The sequence below is a fragment of the Camelus ferus genome, chromosome 6 (assembly GCF_009834535.1).
Source record: "Camelus ferus isolate YT-003-E chromosome 6, BCGSAC_Cfer_1.0, whole genome shotgun sequence".
Classification (NCBI taxonomy): Eukaryota; Metazoa; Chordata; class Mammalia; order Artiodactyla; family Camelidae; genus Camelus; species Camelus ferus.
The window spans coordinates 30641346-30661184 of NC_045701.1; the positions used below are offsets into that span (position 1 = coordinate 30641346).

The following is a 19839-nucleotide window of genomic DNA, read 5'->3' on the forward strand; positions in this document are numbered from 1 at the left end:
GTAAGAAATGAAGCTGGACTTCAAATATGTTGTACATTATACTTTTAAAATTAAATTAAATAAAAACTCCTAAAAATACTAAAAACAAAGCAAAAATTTAAGCCACTACTATAATCTTTAAAAAACTAAAAAACCTCATTTAATTACAAATTGCTATGAACTTTATAAATCTGAAGTAAACAGTTTGTTAAATTGTAAATAATATAGTACCAACAATGGAACTAGCCATTTTATAGCACTCAAAGACATCTGTGTGCTTTTTTATTCATAAAAAGCAAAAAGAAATTGACTTGTATTAGAAACCCTTCAGCTTCCCTAACATTCATACCCAAGAAAATACAAGCTATATCAAAAGTACTGTAACTAACAGCAAATCCTAGAGATTGGTAAGTAATTAGAAAGATAGGAGATGAAATGAAATTCTACAATCATCAGGAACATACTTACATAGTCTTAGTAAGTAATGAGATCTAAAGTTTAGAATATAAACTGTATCTTAGCAGAGCTCTGCTCTGATTTCTCAAAATTTGAACATGCTACATCAAAGGAGATCCCTACTGGGGGTTAATACCTAAAACAACATAATCAAAGTTTATGCTACTGAAATAGATTTAACAATAAGTACATTTCATTGAGCACAATGTGCTGAACTTAAAATTAGAAGCTTCTCAGAATCATCTCAACTAATCTTTTCAATTTATCTAAATTCTCTTGACAAGTTGGGAAGCCCAAAGTAGAGCCAAGTAATCGAACTCCAAAGCACGAATGACTAAGCTACATTGTCTTCATCCAGTCCACTGTGAGCAGTAAGACACAGCCATTTAGGTAGCAATAGTAGCCTATGATATAATCATTTCCATCTTCCCTGCTTTACTCAAGACTGCCAACCAAGGGTTACCAGTCTCTACCACATACAACGACCTAATAAAATCCTCTTTAACCTATTATACTTACAAACTTCACATTTTTATTAGGCTGATTAACAAGTTATAACATTCAGAACATCTCATACTGTTACCTTTATGGAGAGAGAGGGAAAGAGAGGACATGGACATAAACACTTCAGATCTGAATTATGTAATCAATGAAAAAAAAATTAATTCAACCCAGACCTTACCTAAAACCTGGCCAGCAATCATCCTGCCATCCTCTCCTGCCACAGCAGCCCGGGCATTTCTCTCATTAACATACTGAACGAAGGCAAAGCCCTTGTGAACAGAGCAACCCACGATTTTGCCATATTTCGAGAAGATTGCCTCCACATCAGACTTCTTGACCACAAGAGTATTGAGATTCCCAATGAATACACGGGAGTTCATGGAGCGAGGATCTGTCTTGTTGGTAACATTGCTGGCCATCGTCTTTGATGATAAGGTGCCTCACAAAGCTGAAAAACTGAAAAGAAAAAAAAATGCATTCTGGTGAAAAGATGCTAAAAAGAAAACATTTCTTGATAAAACTTGTTCTACTTTTATTCAGAACCACTGTTACTACCTAGAGTATCAGTCAACTTAAAAGGATCTCACAGCAGCAAGTATAACCCTATTCAGAGATTAGAGCCCTTGAATATATCCTTTTAGAATTTCAATCTCTTTAGTATATTTCAGCAAACTAGATTATCATTTCAAGGGGGAAAAACTCCTCTTTAGAGACTTTTGGCAACAAAATCTTCTTTAACTAACTTATTCCCTCTATTTTAAAGTCCTGGAGGAAATTTAGAAGCCCCTAAGCTCTCTACCACCAATTTCTCCTTACATTTTTCACCTCCCCAGTCATGCTAACCTAACCATCCCTTGCCATTTATCAATAACTCCACCTTCAATACAGAACTACAAATTCTGCCCACAAACTATTCTTCAGCTAGATGAATGCGGACCACTGACACTTCACACTTCATTTAGCTTTATTACACAAAGGCAATAAATAGAACCGATTCATTCACTGTGGAAATAATTCAGGTACTTCAAGTGATTATATTCCATAGATACTTTAAGTATCAATATTATCTTTTTATAGAACGCAATGATTCTTTACTTACTTTTTCTGTGTTAACCTACAAAATATATCTTGGACATTTACTAATACTGGATGGTGATGATGATAAAAATAGCAGGTAGAATACTGCATGTATCAAAAAAGGACCAGGAGAATTAAGGAAGAGAACAAAACTTTCCTCAGACAGTTTCAAGTTAATTTTCTTTATGTAAGTTATGGAGGCTCAATCCTATTATAATTACATGGAGATTCATCATAATGTCTTAAAGTGAAAATGTTTTGACATTTTTTGACTTTTGTTATGAGTTTACTGCTCCTTCCCACTCCAACCACCAAACTTCAACAGGGTTTAAAATGGACCCACCTTAGATTTAGAGTTACATTCTTAAGATTACTTCCTATTCATCCCTTTGCAAGGTACTGAAGAACCTCAAATTAAAAGATATCATGTCTAACATTTGTTATGTTTCAAATCCTTGAGAGAACCATGACAACCTAGTTCTCACAGATAATGTAAAAACATCTTATACATACATACATGTAAAAAAAAAAAAAAAGACGGTATAACATTTATACACAATCAGTGCCATTCTGACCCTTAAAATACCTAGTCATTTCATAAGCATATTGGCTTTTAAAGCTGTAAGAACTGCTTTTTGCAACTGTCCTTTCTGAAATTCAAGAAACAGACTGTATTTGATTTCTAAATTATCTTTATAAAGAGTTCTTAATTTTTTTGACTAAGCAGTAAAAATTTACCGAACAGTGGCCACTGAGAATCACCAACAGCCTTTCAACCTAAGTGGGAGTGCCAGAAAGCCTTAAACACCAAGAGAAATCAAAACATAAACCTACTAAAATGCCTAACTGGTTTCAAACATTAAGTTTGCTGTTATTAAGTCTGCCATTATTTAAGTTTGGGCATAAGCCAGTTGTCAGTAACTGTTTTTCGCAAACAATATCAATTATAGGTAAAAATCTCTTTCGGTTTAACGAAAAATTAACTGTGGGTAATGCAAAAAAAAAAAAACCCTGGACAGCATTTACAACAAAATTTGGTGTCAGGGCACCCCAGTCAAAACTCCAAAATGTAAGCTGGTAAGGGCAAGCCAACAGCCAACATGCATGGTATCTACCACTGTGGGAGAAGCAAAAAAAAGCAACTGGGAACCTAAAAGATTCAGAAATTGAAGAATCCCAAGATATCCAGATGCTATTTACTGGCAAGGAAAGGAACTAATTTTTTAAAAAGCAGCTCCAACAGGGAGAGTTTTGCCAGCTCCAGTAGTGCTAGTACAAGGCACTGTAGTAAAATGGTATGAAGGTGCTAGAGCAGCTTAGCTTCTATAAAAATCTCAAAACTAACTCTGAAGCTCTATGTGCACCATTCCTTTCTTGATTCCTTTCTTCCCCCCATAAAATTCCCATTCTAACTTTACAGTAGTATCACTTTCTTCCTTTTTAAATAATTCTATCACCTAAATGTGTATCCCTGGATAGTATAGTCTTACCCATCAGAATAAATTGATGTGTCTTTTAAGATTCTTTTTAGGTCTCTTCCATCCCTTTAACTTAAAATTTATCTGAAGAATCCTGGGCAATTGCTCCCGTTTTCCAGAATTTCACACCCTTACTGCAATTCTTCTGTCCTCTGTATTTTCAGAAATAGGAAGCTGAGACCAAAGGCTTGATCAGGCTCATATGTGACACTTCTCCAAGATTATACAGGTGACATCGTTTTGTAATGTTATTAATGTTTAAATTCTATCAGATCTCTCTAGGTATTATGGTGTCTCAAGCTTAACTCTAATATATTACTTAAAAAGAACTTGAGAATAGTTTATCAGTTCATTCCTGTGCCTTTTATATCTGTCAGTCAGTTTCACTGGGTATAAAATCCTTGAATCACATTTTCTTTCTGTAAATATGTTACTCCATTTATCCCTGGACTGTCAGAGTCATTCCAAAGTGTAAACCTTGCTGGCAAGTTCTAGTTTTATCAACTTGAGTAGTAGCTACAAGGGTTTTTGCTTTGTAACTCATTAAGCTACTCTTTAAAAAACAAAACAAAACAAAACAAAAAAAAACGACAAATAGAACTAGATCTAAGTGAGTTTATCCGAAGTTGTCTCATGGATCATAAAAGTTTATACTTTGGAGGAGTCCCCCTTATAGGACAGGTCAATTTCTCCTGAATTTTAAAAGATAAGTATTAGTGAAGGACGAAATGGGAGAAGTTGCTCTGACTGGCTTAAAGAAGAAAAAAGAAACAAAACAAAACAAAAAAAAAAACAACAAAAAACAAAAACCCAGACCCAGAGGGTATATATAGTCTTAAAGAAACATATCAAGATTTCAAATGTAAAAGTAAGTTGCAGACGAAGGGGTCAATTTTTGCTTTTTATCTTACACAGAGCTATAGTATTTGGTTATATTCTACACACATTATTGTAAAATACATTTTTAACTCAGTATTCTAATTATCAGCAATTATAGTCTTTAGAAAATTTATAAATCATTTTAAATGATGTGAAAATTATCATGATATGTCATATATTATCCAATTTTTCTACAATGAACATAAATTTTGTTTTGTTTTGTTAGGAGAATGCCATTTTTAAAGTCAAGCACCCAACTTCTAACCAGGAATGCAGAGAGAAATAAAAAAGGCCAGCCACATTAGTAATAACAATCCAGGTCTTTAAACATTTGTTTTATAAAAATATTCAAATGTTTCAAGAACATCAAATGTACTACCGTAGTAAGACATACACTTACGTATCTTAGGAGGATATAGTTCAGTAGTAGAGTGTGTGCTTATTAGCATGCACGAGGTCCTGGGTTCAATTCCCAGTACCTCCATGAAAGGGAAGGGAGGGAGGGAAGGAGGGAGGAAGGGAAAGCAAGTAAGTCAGCCAGCCAGCCCAAGTACCTTCTCCCTCAAAAAAAAATTTTTTTATTAAAAAGATATGTACTAATAGTTTAACACTTAAATAATGAAGTAACGTTAATCTACATGAATTAGTTTTTAACTTTAATAATCCATTCTAGTATCTTAATGGAGCATGATATCCAGTTCACAGACTGAGTTTATAGACTGCAACTTCTTCCACTTTTTGAAAATCAGGTTTCCATACATCCTAAATACTCTATTTCTCAAAGATGAAAGTACTCTGGTCACATCCTTTAAAAACTCTCAGCAAACCATTAAGATAAATTTTCTTTTTCAAACTCAATATTGAATATTACAGAAGATCTAAGTAAATAAAAGTACATAGAATAAAAAATACACAGAACCAGTTTCTTTCCCTAAAATTGGTTTCAAAGAGTAAAACCAAAAGGGAAAAAATTTCTGAAATGATTATGTTTCCTGGTTACTATGCATCCTGTTTAATTCAGTGGTAGAGATTAAGTGGATTTGGTTTCCAGAAAAGCAGAATTCCACCACAGTACAGACAACAGAAAGAGAAAGATTTGAGTATCTTCCTAGAGGCTACTGGGTAGTGGTACTCGAACCTCTAGCTCCTGGATACACATGCATCTGTGTTAGCATAATTTTATACATATTATTCATCCCAGGTTCTTATGTCCACAATTTTTATCAACAAAGGATCACCAAGCCCTACCTGGTGGGCAAAAGTTAAACCAGGAATACTGAGTTACTTTTATTACACCAAAGGATCTATGTGTCCATTTGATCATATTTTTATATTGCAGCAATAAAATCAGAGATTTTAGTGGCAGTGTGAAGGACAAGAACTGCTTAAGCTTCACTGATATAGAAATGTGTTTCTATTCCCACTTCTACCATCCTAGTCATCCTAAACCCAAAAACACAAATAAAATCTACAACTGGTTGAAATGCAAGCAAACCTATCAACTGTATTTCGAACCGTTCATTCTAAAGTTTGAGTTTTCATGACTCTGCCCTCTTAAGAAGCAAACCTAGCTTGGATTGTGAATCTGGTTAAAAATTTAGGAAACGTTTATACCAATTGCTCCATTTCTCCTAAGTTCATATTAAGTCTCAAGGAGATTCTGCTAGGAAGAGGTACAGCAAGGTGGGAAAGGCAGACTGCACTATCTGACAATTATGAGTGATGTTAAGGTTCAAATGGTTCAGAAACACAGATTATGAAAGTCCTGGTTTTTGCTGGGAGCTAAGCCAAAATCAATTTATAATTGGAATCAAGTTTTCAGTTCCCTTGCTTTTATGTCCTAAACAGTAGAACTCCAATTTAGAGGAAAGGGATTGAGGGAATGGAAGATAAATACTTAACAAAGTAGTGTCATTCATTTAGACTGTGTTCAATATCACATTCTAGACACACCTGGGAGGGGAGGGGCGCAGAACACAGTAGAAAACACATAAACAAGCCACCAGATGTTTCTATCGAGCATTTCAGCCAGTCCTCTATCTGTTTGCAACATTCAATAAATAGGCTACTCACATCACATTATCCACTGGTCCAGGAAAAAAAAAGAAATTTAAAGATGGTATCAATATGGCTTATCAGATGTCAAATCACACTAACCAGAAAACAAGAGAAATAACTGACCTCAAGCTAGAAAATTCAGAACCCTACCTTAGAATTTATTTCTATCCCTTAAAGCCTAAACAGTCTCCACATTCAATTCAAATTAGATGCAACTGCCATATGCCTAATATGCTATCTCCCATCTTTCTTTGAAACATTTCAAAGACAAAGTGTCACTAGATGGCAGCAATGAGTTGACAAATTTTTAAAAAGACGACAATCTTGCTGGGTACACAGATTACCTATTTCACATTGTCTTTCACAATTTCTTATCAAGTTTCACAGTACCTTCTGGATACTACAAATTTCTCTGCCTACTTAGAGCAACATCACCTGATCTAAACTGTTTTCAACATACTGAAGCTCCTATTTTGCCCCTTTAAGTCCCTTGTCCCTTTTAGTACCCTTTCCCACACTGCTCTCCTGTTACTCTATCACTCTGTACTGTCTCTGCTTCCTATGTATCTTTATTGCATTCATCAACTATTTCCCTCTGGCCTCTTCAGAGGGCAACAATAAACTGCCTATGCATCTTCAAACAGTCAGCCAGTGTACAGTTGGTCCTCCTTATCTGCAGGTCTGTGTCTGTAGATTTAATCATAGATCAAAAATATTCAGGGTAAAAAAATCCTAGAAAGTTCCAAAAAGCAAGATTTGAATTTGTTGCATACCATTTACCCAGCATTTACATCACATTAAGTATTACAAGTAATCTAGGGATGATTTAAAGTATGTGGGAGGATGTATATAGAATATATACAAATACCACACCTTGAGCATCTTGAGATTTTGGGTTCTATCAGGGTCGTGGAACCAATCCCCCTCAGATACCAGGGACGCGTACTTTAACTTGCTCCATACCCAAAGCTAATTATTAGCAAAACATAGACATAATTTCAAGGTAAAGACTATCATGTAAAGACTGCTAGCATGAGAAGATTGCACATCGTAGTATTTTTAGGGTATTGTTAGGCCACAAAAAAACCAAAGTTGGCCATTTTTAGATAAAGTATGTTAACTGCTATGTCTAAGAATTAAAACTAAGAATTTTCAAGATATAAATAGGGGGAAATGAGTAATTTAAGAAATGGTACCACACAGCCATCTAAAAACAAAAACTGAGGACAATCTCATTCTGTACACTGAAAGAAATTATAGACAGGTCAAAATTTAAATGTAAAAACTACAGAAAAAAAAAAACCAGTAAATATACACCTAAGCTATGAAAAAAAAAGTTACATATGCAATTGTCAAAACCTAAATAAGACAAAATTCAAGTCCCCAAAAGTAGTGAGTCACAGAAAAAAAAAGGCAGGAATAAAAAATGAACCATAAACATGAAAAATTGTTAAGAAAAGCATATTGGAGTTAAAAGACTTTAAAGAGATCACTTTTTTTAACTGTTGGACTGGTGAAGATTATATCAATATAAGATATATATATATCAATGTATGCTCAAAGCATGTGTAGGAAACAGGATTTACATGGTCTCAAAGTATTATCCAATAGGTTACTCACTGATTGTAAGAGAAAAAGATGCACCTTTATAATAGAAACAGGGATCACCACTTAAACCAAGTGATCTAACATTATATGCTTCATGATTTGACAAAATAAGAAACATACATCACCTATGCAATAGTCTTGGTAAAATAACTGCATCTTTACAATAGGGAAACAACCAGACAATTTCACATTTGTCGGGTCATAATAGAACACAACTGGTTGAGACTCCTCTAAAAGAGTAGGGGGCCTTTCTAAATTAAGAAACAATGTGAAAACCCTGACTGAAATCTGGATTGGGGGAGAGACATTTTTGTGAAAACTGAGAATTTTAATGTGGACTATATGAGATAATATTGAATTAACATTAATTTTTATTGCTTTGATAATTACTTTCATGATACAGATTATCCTTAGGAGGCAGTCATATTGCAGTTCCCATGTCAAGCATCACACCCTGTAACTTTAAAATCATTCAGGAGGGAAAAAAAAACCACAGAAAGCAAACATGGTAATCTAGACAGCTGCCACCGGAATAGGGAGGCTGAAACAAGGATGGTGTATTTTATAAAAGTACGTATTACCTGTTCAAAAGTTTTTTAAAGATCCTACTACAGTAAATGAAAAAAGGATATATACCAGGTCACACAGTCTTAAGCAAGTTCCCAGAAAACAGCAAAATTATATTTTTTTCCTACGAGATTTGTTAATATAAACGATCATCCAATGGGGTGGAGGAGGGAACTGGCACTTCCACCATGTTAAAACCACCTAAGTAAAACCAGCATGTTTCTGTAAGTTTATTTGAAAATTCTTAATTAAATATAAGTGCCAAGCAATGGGTAGGTCAACATAGTTGTACTAATTAAACAACTGACAATGTTAAATAAATTTCAGGTCATCCTATTTTGGAACTGAAAAAGAGAAACTTTGAGCTTTGGTAAGTTTTGTAAATCCTTATGACAAAAATATTAGCCACTTAATAAAAACATGTTGCAGAAAATTTACTAAATGGAAAATGTTTACAATATAGAGGTTCTAGAACTATATACAGTAATGATTCCATATTGGTAAAAATATAAAATATATTGTAAAAATATAAAAATATATATGGGATATGAAAGAGAAGAATGGATCAAAACATCAAAATATTAACAGTGGTTATCTGTGTGTTGATGCTGCACGTAAGCATGTTTCCTTCCAAATTTTCTTTAATAAGCATTTTTATAGTAATATTGTTCCTGTCAAGGAATGCAACAAAAGTCTTTAAGAAAATATTCCCAGAATCTCAATGATGGAAAAAACTAAATCATGTAGTTCAGTGGATGTTCCTTACTCAACAATAATCAAGGTTCTTGAATTGCCCTCAGTCAAGGAATTCACACCCTGAACATACTCTAAAATTTAATTGACTCCTAACTAATTTCCTCCCTTAGCTCTTCTCTTTAATGCCATTCATCAGCAATTGAATTATTCTTTTTCTTTGACTTAAAACATCTTATTCAAACTGTTCCCAATTGTGACCAGCATCTATAAAAATAAGAAATGGTGCCCTACAACATACAACTTAACCTGTCAATGTCCCTTTGACACCATAGTCCAAATTTGGTTGCTCTTGCAAGAGTGCAACACATTCTGGATGCTATCCAGATGCTATTATTTCTCCTAACTTTGGCACTGTTAACACATGCAGAATTCACTGTCAAGTGCAGAGCTTTACACTTCATATACTGCTTCATTCTCTTATATCTAATTCACAGTCCCTGGTTCCAGCCTGAAAAAAATTTCAGAATTTGATTTTGTAGTGTGAAGTATTAACAACCTCTCCCGGTTATATATTCTTCACTGATTCGTTCAGCATAGTTTGAGTAGTCTCACTCATGTCATTTAAAGTTTAAGATTAACACAATTGTCCTTCAATACCGTTAGTTTATTTCTTGTAATGTATTAGCTTTGGATAATTAGATCAATCTCAACTGAGAAGCCCTTCTGCATATGTTCTGCACGATGAAAAGCTCTACCCTGGTTTAGTTTTGAACAGGACTCAGGTCAGTAAAACAAAAAACTGACACACATGTGCAGTACCTATTTGTCCACAATTCCTTAATACTAATAAAAATGTATGAAAATAATGGATCAACACTTCCTAATGGCTCAGAGGCTTTGGAGTCAGATAGACCTGTTTCAATTTCAAACTCAAGCACTTAAGTAGTGTGCACTTCCTTCTGGAAAGCCAATCCCTTCAAACACCAGATTCTTCAACCATGAAATGAGTACAGTATCTGTCTCACAGGATCGGTATGAGGTGTAAATAAGGTACAGAAAACAATGAACACGGATGTCTGGCACATAGCAAGTACAGCTGCTGCCACTACTACATCATTTACTATTATTGGTACATACGAACAAAAATATGGGACAAAGACACAAGGACACAAAAGGTGATTAACAAACGATACTAAAGGTCTATGGAGATTAGGAAAAAAAATTCACCCCCACCATAAATGAGATAAAAATTAAACCAAATACCATACTTCACCTACCAAAAAAGCAAATACATTTTAAACAGAAATAATCATTTTCATATACTATTTCTGATAGTATGAACTGGTACCATATTTTCAGAGGACAACTGGATTGTTTTATCAAAAGCTTTAAATCTGTGCATCTTCTTTGACTCAATAATCTCATTTTTCAGAATTCATTGAAGGAATCAAGGATGCAGATATAGTAACAGCGAAAAATTAGAAAACAAGTGCATGATAATGAGACTAACTAAATGAATTTCAATACATCAATCTAACTGAACAAAAGCTACAGCATGTAAAATTAACCCTGACACTGAGAGACGCTCAAGATGTTACAGAGCACATGCAAGATATACAACTTATCTAGAAGATTATACAGGAAAGTTCCGACATCTCAGGATGTAGTAGGATTGTGAAGTTTTTAAGTTTTTTCCACAATTGTTCTTTCATGCCATATTAGTTTCATATTTCCATTCTGCGAAGGTAGCTTCATGCTACCCCTGAATTTAATGATTATGATACATAGCTTTGCCTAGAGTCAGCAAAGCTTTTCTAGAAACTCCTAAACAAAAGAAAAGTTGAGTGCTTCTCTTCTTCACAGAGCAATTCAGACCTGTATAAAAATCAAGAAAATGGACATCTCTAAGATAACGAAACTCACTGGATATTGTGTTCCATAATTTGGGGTCTCTTAATTCATTGGTAGTCCCAACAAGGATATTTCTCTCTACATTTGCAACCTTCAAAATCAACTGTGCTATCACTAAACTTTTTCTTAGTTGAAGTAAAGCTGATTTATAATACTGCGTTAACTTCAGGTGAATAGCATAGTAATTTTTTTCTTACTGATTATATTCCACTATAGGTTATTGTTAAGATACTGGATATAATTCCCTGCACTATACAATAAATTCTTGCTGCTTATCTATTTTATATATAATAGTTTGAATCTGTTAATCCCATATTCCTAATTTGTCCCCCCGCCCATCTTAAGTGTTGTCATCTCTTTCTATGAGCGTTACATCATACTTAGAAAAAGAAAAACCAGCATTTTAGAACCCAACATATTCTTAACTAGAGCAGCTTCTATATAGTAAAACTCAACATGAGCAAGCATCTATTTACTCTAGGAACATTTTAAGCCCTTTGAAAAAAGAGGTTTCTGAGTCTACAAGTATCAAACAAGCATTAGGAATATGTAAGAGAATGCTTTTCACAGGAAAAGAATCAAGAGTCGGGGGAGGGTATAGCTCAACTGGTAGAGCGCATGGCTAGCATGCCTGAGGTCCTGGGTTCAATCCCAAGTATCTCCACTGAAAAATCAAATAAATAAACCTAATTACCTCCCCCCACCAAAAAAAAAAAAAAAAAAAAAAAGAAAAAAGAGAGAGAATCAAGAGTAACATTTCAGTTACTTCAGTAAGGTCAATAAATGTTGACTGGGAAATAACTATTACAGTCAGAGAGGCACCCTGATAAGCAAAATTATGCTCTTTAAATGTTAATCTTTTATCATTTATCACCAAGAAATATTTACAGATTGGTCACATTATACCAGATATGATATGCCTAAGAGCTCAAATTCAAAGTACACATATTTCAAGATGGTATCTATTTCTGATGACTAGCTTAAGTGCATTACCATTTATCCAGCCTGCCTGTTGGAAATTACGTGATTCTTAATTCTACTTGTAGTTTAGGCAGTCGTTAGTTCAAATTTTGCACACAAAATGTAAAATTTTTATAATGTGTTATTTCTAATTTATATAAAATGTGGCTACACTATGATCCTCAACTTTCCTCCCAAACATCAAAAACACTCTTGCCAGAAAGTCCTCCAAATTTTCTAACACCCAAGCAATAAAAAGGAGTGAAAGTGATCTAGACTACTACATCTCTTTAATGTGCCCATCACAGTTGTAGGACAGGGCACGAAATTCTGCATTTCTAAGAAGCTTCCAGATGATAATGGTGATGATGATAATGATGCCACTGCTGCTGCTGAAGCTCAGACCATACTCTGAATAGCAAGGGTCAACAAGATTTCGTTTCTTTGGGGGGATAGTATAGTTCAAGTGGTAGAGTGCACGCTTAGCATGCACAAGGTCCTGGGTTCAATTCCCAGCACCTCCTCCAAAAACAAATAAACCTAATTACCTCCCCAAACCCCACCCCAGCCAAAATTTAAAAAATAAGTAAGACTTCATTTATTTATTATCTTGTAGAAAGCTTCAATTTTATCAGTGAACTCAACTGAGCATTGAGTTACATACAACAAATACACTTTTCAAAGTCTAACATGGTCCCCTGGGGACCTGTGTTAGGGAAAACAAAACAAAACAAAAATCAAGATTTTTTTGGTTGATTTTTCTAAGATAATACTGTAATTTCGCTGTATAACACGCAGTGGGTTCTGGGCAAGCATCTAGCTCTCAAATCAAATATATTAATATTTCTGCAGTAATGCATATGCAGTCACTAAACGGAACAGACTATAATCTCACGTCAACTGAAGTCAAGTTTTGTCATCAAATGAGTCTGTCAAACTCATTGTCAAACTAAGCTGAAAAACTGTCTTAGATTTTTGAATTTCTGAATTCCGAACAATAGATTTTGGACCAGTACCGCTAAATAATTTATAAAGGAATAATTTTTAATAAGGAAATCCAACTTAAAATTACTACAACATTCTCCATCACTCAGATCTAATCAGCTAAAACACGATTATACCTAACTTCAGAATTTAACAGTAAAATGTATATAAAATATAGTGGAATCTCATCTTCTGTTATCCTGAACTTAATTTTATCACTCATGAGGATAACCATGTCAATATTCTCTCTCAAAAATTTTTTCTACACTTACCTCTAATAAACAGAACTTCCCAAATTCTAGAAAGCACTAGGCAAAACACATATGTAAGCAAAAAACATCCATGTTACCATCTCTGCAGAAATAAAACACAATTGGAAAATCCCTTATTCAGTCCTGAGAGTAGTAGTTTAGGGTCTTAAAATACATTTACTAAATGTTTTTGTGTGATGATGACTGTTGTTATTAAGCCCTTATCCTTTAAAAAAGACATACTGAAATATCTACTGACTAAATATATCACATTTCACCTCAAAATAACATGAGGAGGAGAAAGTGGGTACAGGTACAGGTACAGGTGAAACAACATTACCCAAGGAATGCTCAAGCTGGACAAGTTTGGAGATCAAAAAAGATCCAAGTAATTCACAAAACTAGAAATTATTAGTGGTCATTTACATTGCCATTAAGTAGACAAACAGTTTTCACCTTTTGGGAAACCAATCTAGAGTGAAAGTTTTTAAAACAAGCATGCCCTTCAACAATCTGGGGCTTAAATAATTAAAAGTTATTTACAAAATCTTAGTTGTAAGATTGTTTATAAAAGGGAAAATTGAGGGGGGTGGTCCCTAAGGGTTCAACTATAAGTACTGGTTAAGTAAAATATTGTATGAGTATGCAATGTAGTACTATGCAGCTACTAAAATTTTTGAAGAGCTGTACCTAACAACATCTTATGTTAATGTAATTTCATGTTAAAGAAAAAAAATTACTACTTAAATGTATGTGCTGTATGAATGACATGCCTTTTGGAAAATCCTACATATGCAAAAAAAAAGCCTGAATGGACACATCGAAACTTTTATTTTTCCTTTATTTCAATAAAACTACATTTTAAAACATACCATAAACAACTGTAATTCTAACATAGGAAGCCAACAAACTTTTAAGGACAAAGGAAAATTTTTCTTTGAAAAGCACACTTTACTGACTCAATTTTAGCCATACAGTTTTTGAAGTTACACCAAACCCACTTAGGTGAAGATGACTATATTTAAGGAACTAATATAAGGAATTATAGTCACTATGAATGGTTACATCATTTTCAGAATACAGAATTTTAGTAAGAGGGCTAAGGGATAAATTTCATTTAACATGTATCCTATTAAACTATTCCTAAATGTTATTCCAGACTAGTTAGGAAAGCCTAAATGAACTTCCAGAGTTATACTGTGAAATCAACTCAAAAGCCATAGGTTAATCTAAATGGGAAACAGAAGACTATTTCAGAATGGTGAAATTGGTAGGAAGGAAAAATTGAGATGTCCTACAACCTGCTGCAGCTACACCTTAAAGTAGCTATGCATTCTCACTGGAGAATAAATTGAGGAAAAAAAAAAAAAAAGATAAAGTTCTTCCAAATTTTGATTACAGCCCCATCACAGGCAACAGCTAACATGACTCAAATGCTAACATGACTCATTCCATCACAGCCAAACCTATTTTAAGGTTTAACTATAAAAATTGCTTACGAAACTCCTACTGCACAGGCTATAGTTACTCTATTTATACCCAGACACAGAATCAGGAGAGTTGTTGAAGTATACCTATAATAAGGAGTCATAAGTTTTTTTAATCAGAAGCAAAATGATACTGTGTTGCTCATTTTAACACTCCGTCTTTGAGCACACACAGCAAAAATTTCCTTCCAACCCTCCTAAATCCCTCACTTCTCCAGAGGTAATCAATGTTGTTTCACACTTATCTTTCCAGGTATTTCTCTGTATCTTTACATATAGTAGGAAATAAAGTTCTATAATAGGTGAGCTGGTACAAAGTGCTACAGAGTATTCACAGGGCTAAGTAAAAGAAAACGCTTTTGAGTAAGAATCTAAATGAACTGAGGAAACCTAACCTTCTGAACATCTAGGGGAAGAAAATTCCAAGGCTTTGAGGTAGTAACATCTAGTGTGTCCAAGCCTCAGTAGGAGGCCAGTGTGACTGGAGCAGGGTAGTATACTATTAATAAGGGAGGAGGGGCACAAAGGATCACTCACATAGGTCTTGTAGGTCACAATAAAACTTTGACTTCAACACTGAAATGGTCAACTATTAAGTGAGTTTCAAGCAGGAAATTCTTTCAGGTAACATTTTGCAGCATTATATTTTAATAGGATCGATCTAGATAACACATACTGGTGTGGAGGGGCAAAAGAAATAAACCTACTCCAGTAATACACCAAAAAGACAATGATGGCTTGAAACTGGACCAAGCAACAGAAGAAAAAGGTAGCAAATTCTTGTTATATTTTAAAGGCAGAGATGACAGGATTTTCTACAAGGCCAGAAGTGAGGTATAACAGAAAAAAATAATCAAGGGTGGCTAACCAAAGTCTGGCCTGACACGAAAACTTGGGTTTCACCAACTGAAATGGGCAACACTGCAGAAGAAACTGGTTTGAGGGAAGAACAGCAGGAGCCCAGTTTTGGACTTTTATTTTAAATTGATATATGAATATTCTCAGGAGTTGTCAGGTAGGTAACTGGATGATGAATACGTCATTCAAAAGAGAAGTCCAGGCTGGTGATATATGTGTGGGAATCACCAGCTAATAGATATATACATAAAATCATGTGACTGAGTGAAATGACCTGGGAGGTGTGATCAGAAAAGAGAAGTGGAAAGGCTGAACCACAGGTACTCCAGCTGAGTGGAGAAGGAAGAGCTAGAAAGAGAACAAAAACCTGGAGCTAAGTAAAAAAATGTTTCAAAGAAGAAAGTGGCTCGACTGTTTAAATACTGTAAATACTGAAAAGAACTGCTGGATTTAGTGACACATCCTTTTGGAGTATGTATTTTTTTTTCAAACCATAAATAATACAATTATTTCTTTTCTTCCCCCAACTAAAACTCACTTTTAAATGTGTTTACTTCCTTAAAAGAATGTTGTCACATCCAAAGATTCTATAAAATTACACAGCAAAGCTACATCCACCTAAATAATTTATTACCTTGGACACTTCATGCCATTTAAAGTGCTGTGAATTAAACAAAATACATAACAATGATATTTACTTTAAAACTTGGTTATGATGATGACTAAGTGAACATAATAACTTTGACAGCAGGGGACACATAGTAATGTCCAGATTATTACTTTTTAGAAGAAATTCGGGTTCTTTTACTTCATTTTTCCTTTCAAATAGGAAAGCTATTATGTCATGTCTGATCCAAAAGAGGGTTACAGAAATAACTAGTAACTTCCAAAGCCTGACTAACCTATCCTCTTCAAACACACTACATATGCTCATTAATACACACAAAAAAAATTCATTTGAAAAAACAGGGCAAGTGCCCCAGGCCTAGAATTATTACTGTCTGAGATTACAGATAGCGGAATACTTTAACAGGTCTTCTAATTTATTTAGTCCTACTTGCACTACGTCCTCATTACTAACATTCCCCATACAACAGCCAGAAGGAAAATTCAAGAAAATCAGATCTTTCCACTCTCCAAAGTCCTTCAACAGATTCCTTCTGTGCCCAAGATAATCTAGATCTTAAACATGGGCCTATCAGGACCTGTATACTATGCTTGGTACTTGCTTAAATTTCCAACTTTATCTCTTACTCTATGCATTCTTGGTATTCCAAAAATACTATTCCAGTAGTATTCCTTGCTCCGAGGCCAAGCCCCCCTCCCCTAATCCCCGCCATTATCTGTGCTTTCAGGTATGACAATCCACTTACAGATCTCAATTTCAACATCAGCTCCTTCAAGGTCTCTTTGAAGGCAGCACCCTCCTGCCTCCATACTCTAAATTTGGTTCCCTTAACTATCATCTCACTTTTCCTTCATGGGGATCTAGACTGTGAAAGTGCTATTTTTTCACTTTATTTTTCCCCTCAGTGGTCTATAATACACAAAGAGGGCAGGAGACAGTGTTTTGTTCATCTGTATATACCCAAGCCTAATGGTTATTTTCAGAGTAAGCACTCAAATGTTTAATAAATAAATACCTCTAACTTGAAACCTGGGAGACATGCCAAACAAATCCCTCACTCTTCATATCACAGCTACCACCAAATCCTCTGAAATTTACCCATTTGTAACCCCAAAACCACTGGCCAGTTCAGGTCACTATTCTTCCATTTTAGTATCTTCCTTATTTATCACCTACTTCCAATCTCATTCCCCTCTATGCCATTTCCACACTGCTATAAGAATGACATTTCTAAAAATCAAAATATGATGTCACTCCCCAGTTAAGAATCTTTCAATAGTTCACTATTGGTTTCTGGATAAAACACAAACTCCCTGGCTTGGCATGTTTATAATCGGGTCTTAACAAGATTCAGTTCCAATTGTTTTTTCTTAAAACCATTTCCTGACTTCTTAAGAGTCAGCAAGGTACTCATCTTTGCATGGTTCTATAAACTCTGTGCTCACCTTTATCACATGGTGACATTATCCCACTCATCTGTCTCCTTCATGAGACTATGAATCCCTGAACAACTATTGTACCTTTATGTAACCCCCAAACCAGAACATGACCCACAAAATAGTGTATCTGCAGAATTAAGAAATAAATTAAACTGAACCTATAGTGAATAGCAGCCAAGCAATGACAGAGAGAGGTAGAAAGAGGTTTCATACAACAGAGGGCATCAATAAAACTTGGACCCATAAAAGAAAATTTTCCATTCCTCATCCAGATAACCTCAGGATGTTTTATGTAACTTTCTCCTATTCTGTTTTCCTTTGAGGCTGCCTTCAGGCTTACTCATGAGTATGAGTAAGGGAAGAGGTCAAGTATGTGATTTACCCTAGTACCACAGCACTGAATACATCTTCAAAAATCATTCTACTCCCACCTGCCCCGATCTGGCTCAAAATCTATTAAAGCAACTCTAAAGTGAGTTATTAAAATATTCCACTGTTGTCAGTTAAATACTACAGGTTGCCAATATTCTCAACTCTTTGGCTACCTACATCCTTATTAATCTCTGGATTATTCTAATGAACAGACCAGATTCATCTCTTCTTATTACTATTGGGAAAACAGTGGATTCCCCAATACCTAGCTAGACTGCAAGTCATCATTGAAAAAGAGGTCAAACCTAGATCTTTCCTGGTTTGGATACAGAGATTATACAGATTTTCCTGCTTTCCGAGGTTAAAAAAAACTACTTAACCTTTTCTTTTTTTAAAAAACCTTCACGCTGTGATTTTAATATCACAGCATGTCTCTTGTGGTTTGATTCATATTAAAAACTAAGATAAAAAAGTCTCAATAGAGTAAAAGCCAAAATTGTTGTCACAAACTCAAGGATTACCCTGAAAGACAGAAAATTTTTACTAATTTGTAATCTAAAACAAAGAACCACCTAATGTCTTTATCTTGTTGCTAATCATTAAAACAAGGCATTTTCATTATAAATATAAACTTCAGTCACTCTTTCCAATTATCAAAAACTCTCAGCAAGCCCAAGTTTGATACTGATAATTCCATTACTTTACCAAAACCTGAAGTGGCCTCCCTTAGGAAAGGTCTCTTGAGATACACACACAAAAACCCAAACATTTCCAGAAGCTGTCAACCTACACCACTTCAACTAAACTTTAACCAGTGTATTTCCTAGTCTTCGCAATGAAACCAAGTGGACCTCACACCTCTTACCATCACCCAGGAAGGGTGTGCATCTGTTCCGAAGGCCCCCCTGGCTCCAGGTCATCCTGGCTGCTGCTGCTCCAGGCTGGGCATCCATGTTGCTGCAGCTTGTGGTTTGTGAGGGGTAGTGTACAGGAAAAGCAGGATGGGATTTCAAGGGAAACAGGAGGGAGATGGCTTTCTGGGAAAATGCCATCACCATCATAGGTGTTAAGTAGTACCACACACATTTTATTGCAGCACAGTTTAAAAATTTAACAAATGAAAGATTAAAAATAAAAAAAACAAAAATAAAAAATAAAAAATACAGACGTCCAGAGATGCTCTAAAACAGTTAAGTTAAAGATCAGGAAAAATAAGGTCACAGACTTAACAGCCAGTAAAATTCTTTCGAGCGTGGGGAAGGGGATGAGGGCAAGGGGAAGGGTTGGGAGAGAAAAGGTTTATGTGATCAATCCACTTAAAAATGCTACTGCCTTCACCTTCTCTCCCAAGATGCAAAACTCCAAAGTCAATCAGAAGGCCGGAGAAATTCTTATGCACATTCAGAAAAACTCGATTTTAATCCGGTTAAAAATCATCAGTGTTATTATCATCATCATCATCACCATCATTAAGTATAATAATAAATAATAATAGTAACTAGTAACAACAATAAAAAGGAAATCAGCGGAAAGTCAGGAAAAATGTAAAAAAAAAATTGGAATAACTTACTGTAGCTGAAGATCAAAAAAATCTCACTGTAAAAAAACAAAAATAAAAATAGCCCAGATTAGAAAAACGGGAGGTGC

The 19839-nt window shown here is 34.8% G+C and overlaps 1 protein-coding gene across 16 annotated transcripts in view; it reads right to left on the reverse strand.

Moving 5' to 3' along the window:
• The window catches only part of HNRNPC (heterogeneous nuclear ribonucleoprotein C), a 46044-nt gene that overhangs the window by 21378 nt on the left and 4827 nt on the right, over positions 1–19839 (reverse strand). For 10 of the 16 annotated variants that reach the window (XM_014564459.2, XM_032481639.1, XM_014564462.2 and 7 more), the window contains 2 exons: positions 19763–19788; positions 1118–1395 (listed from right to left, as the gene is read on the reverse strand). In XM_014564459.2, the coding sequence (XP_014419945.1) occupies positions 1118–1358 (241 nt within the window). In that variant the 5' untranslated portion in view covers positions 1359–1395; positions 19763–19788. Of the gene's footprint in view, positions 1–1117; positions 1396–19050; positions 19214–19762; positions 19789–19839 lie in introns of those variants that run through there. The other 6 variants (XM_006190851.2, XM_032481643.1, XM_014564458.2 and 3 more) reach the window with 3 other exon arrangements.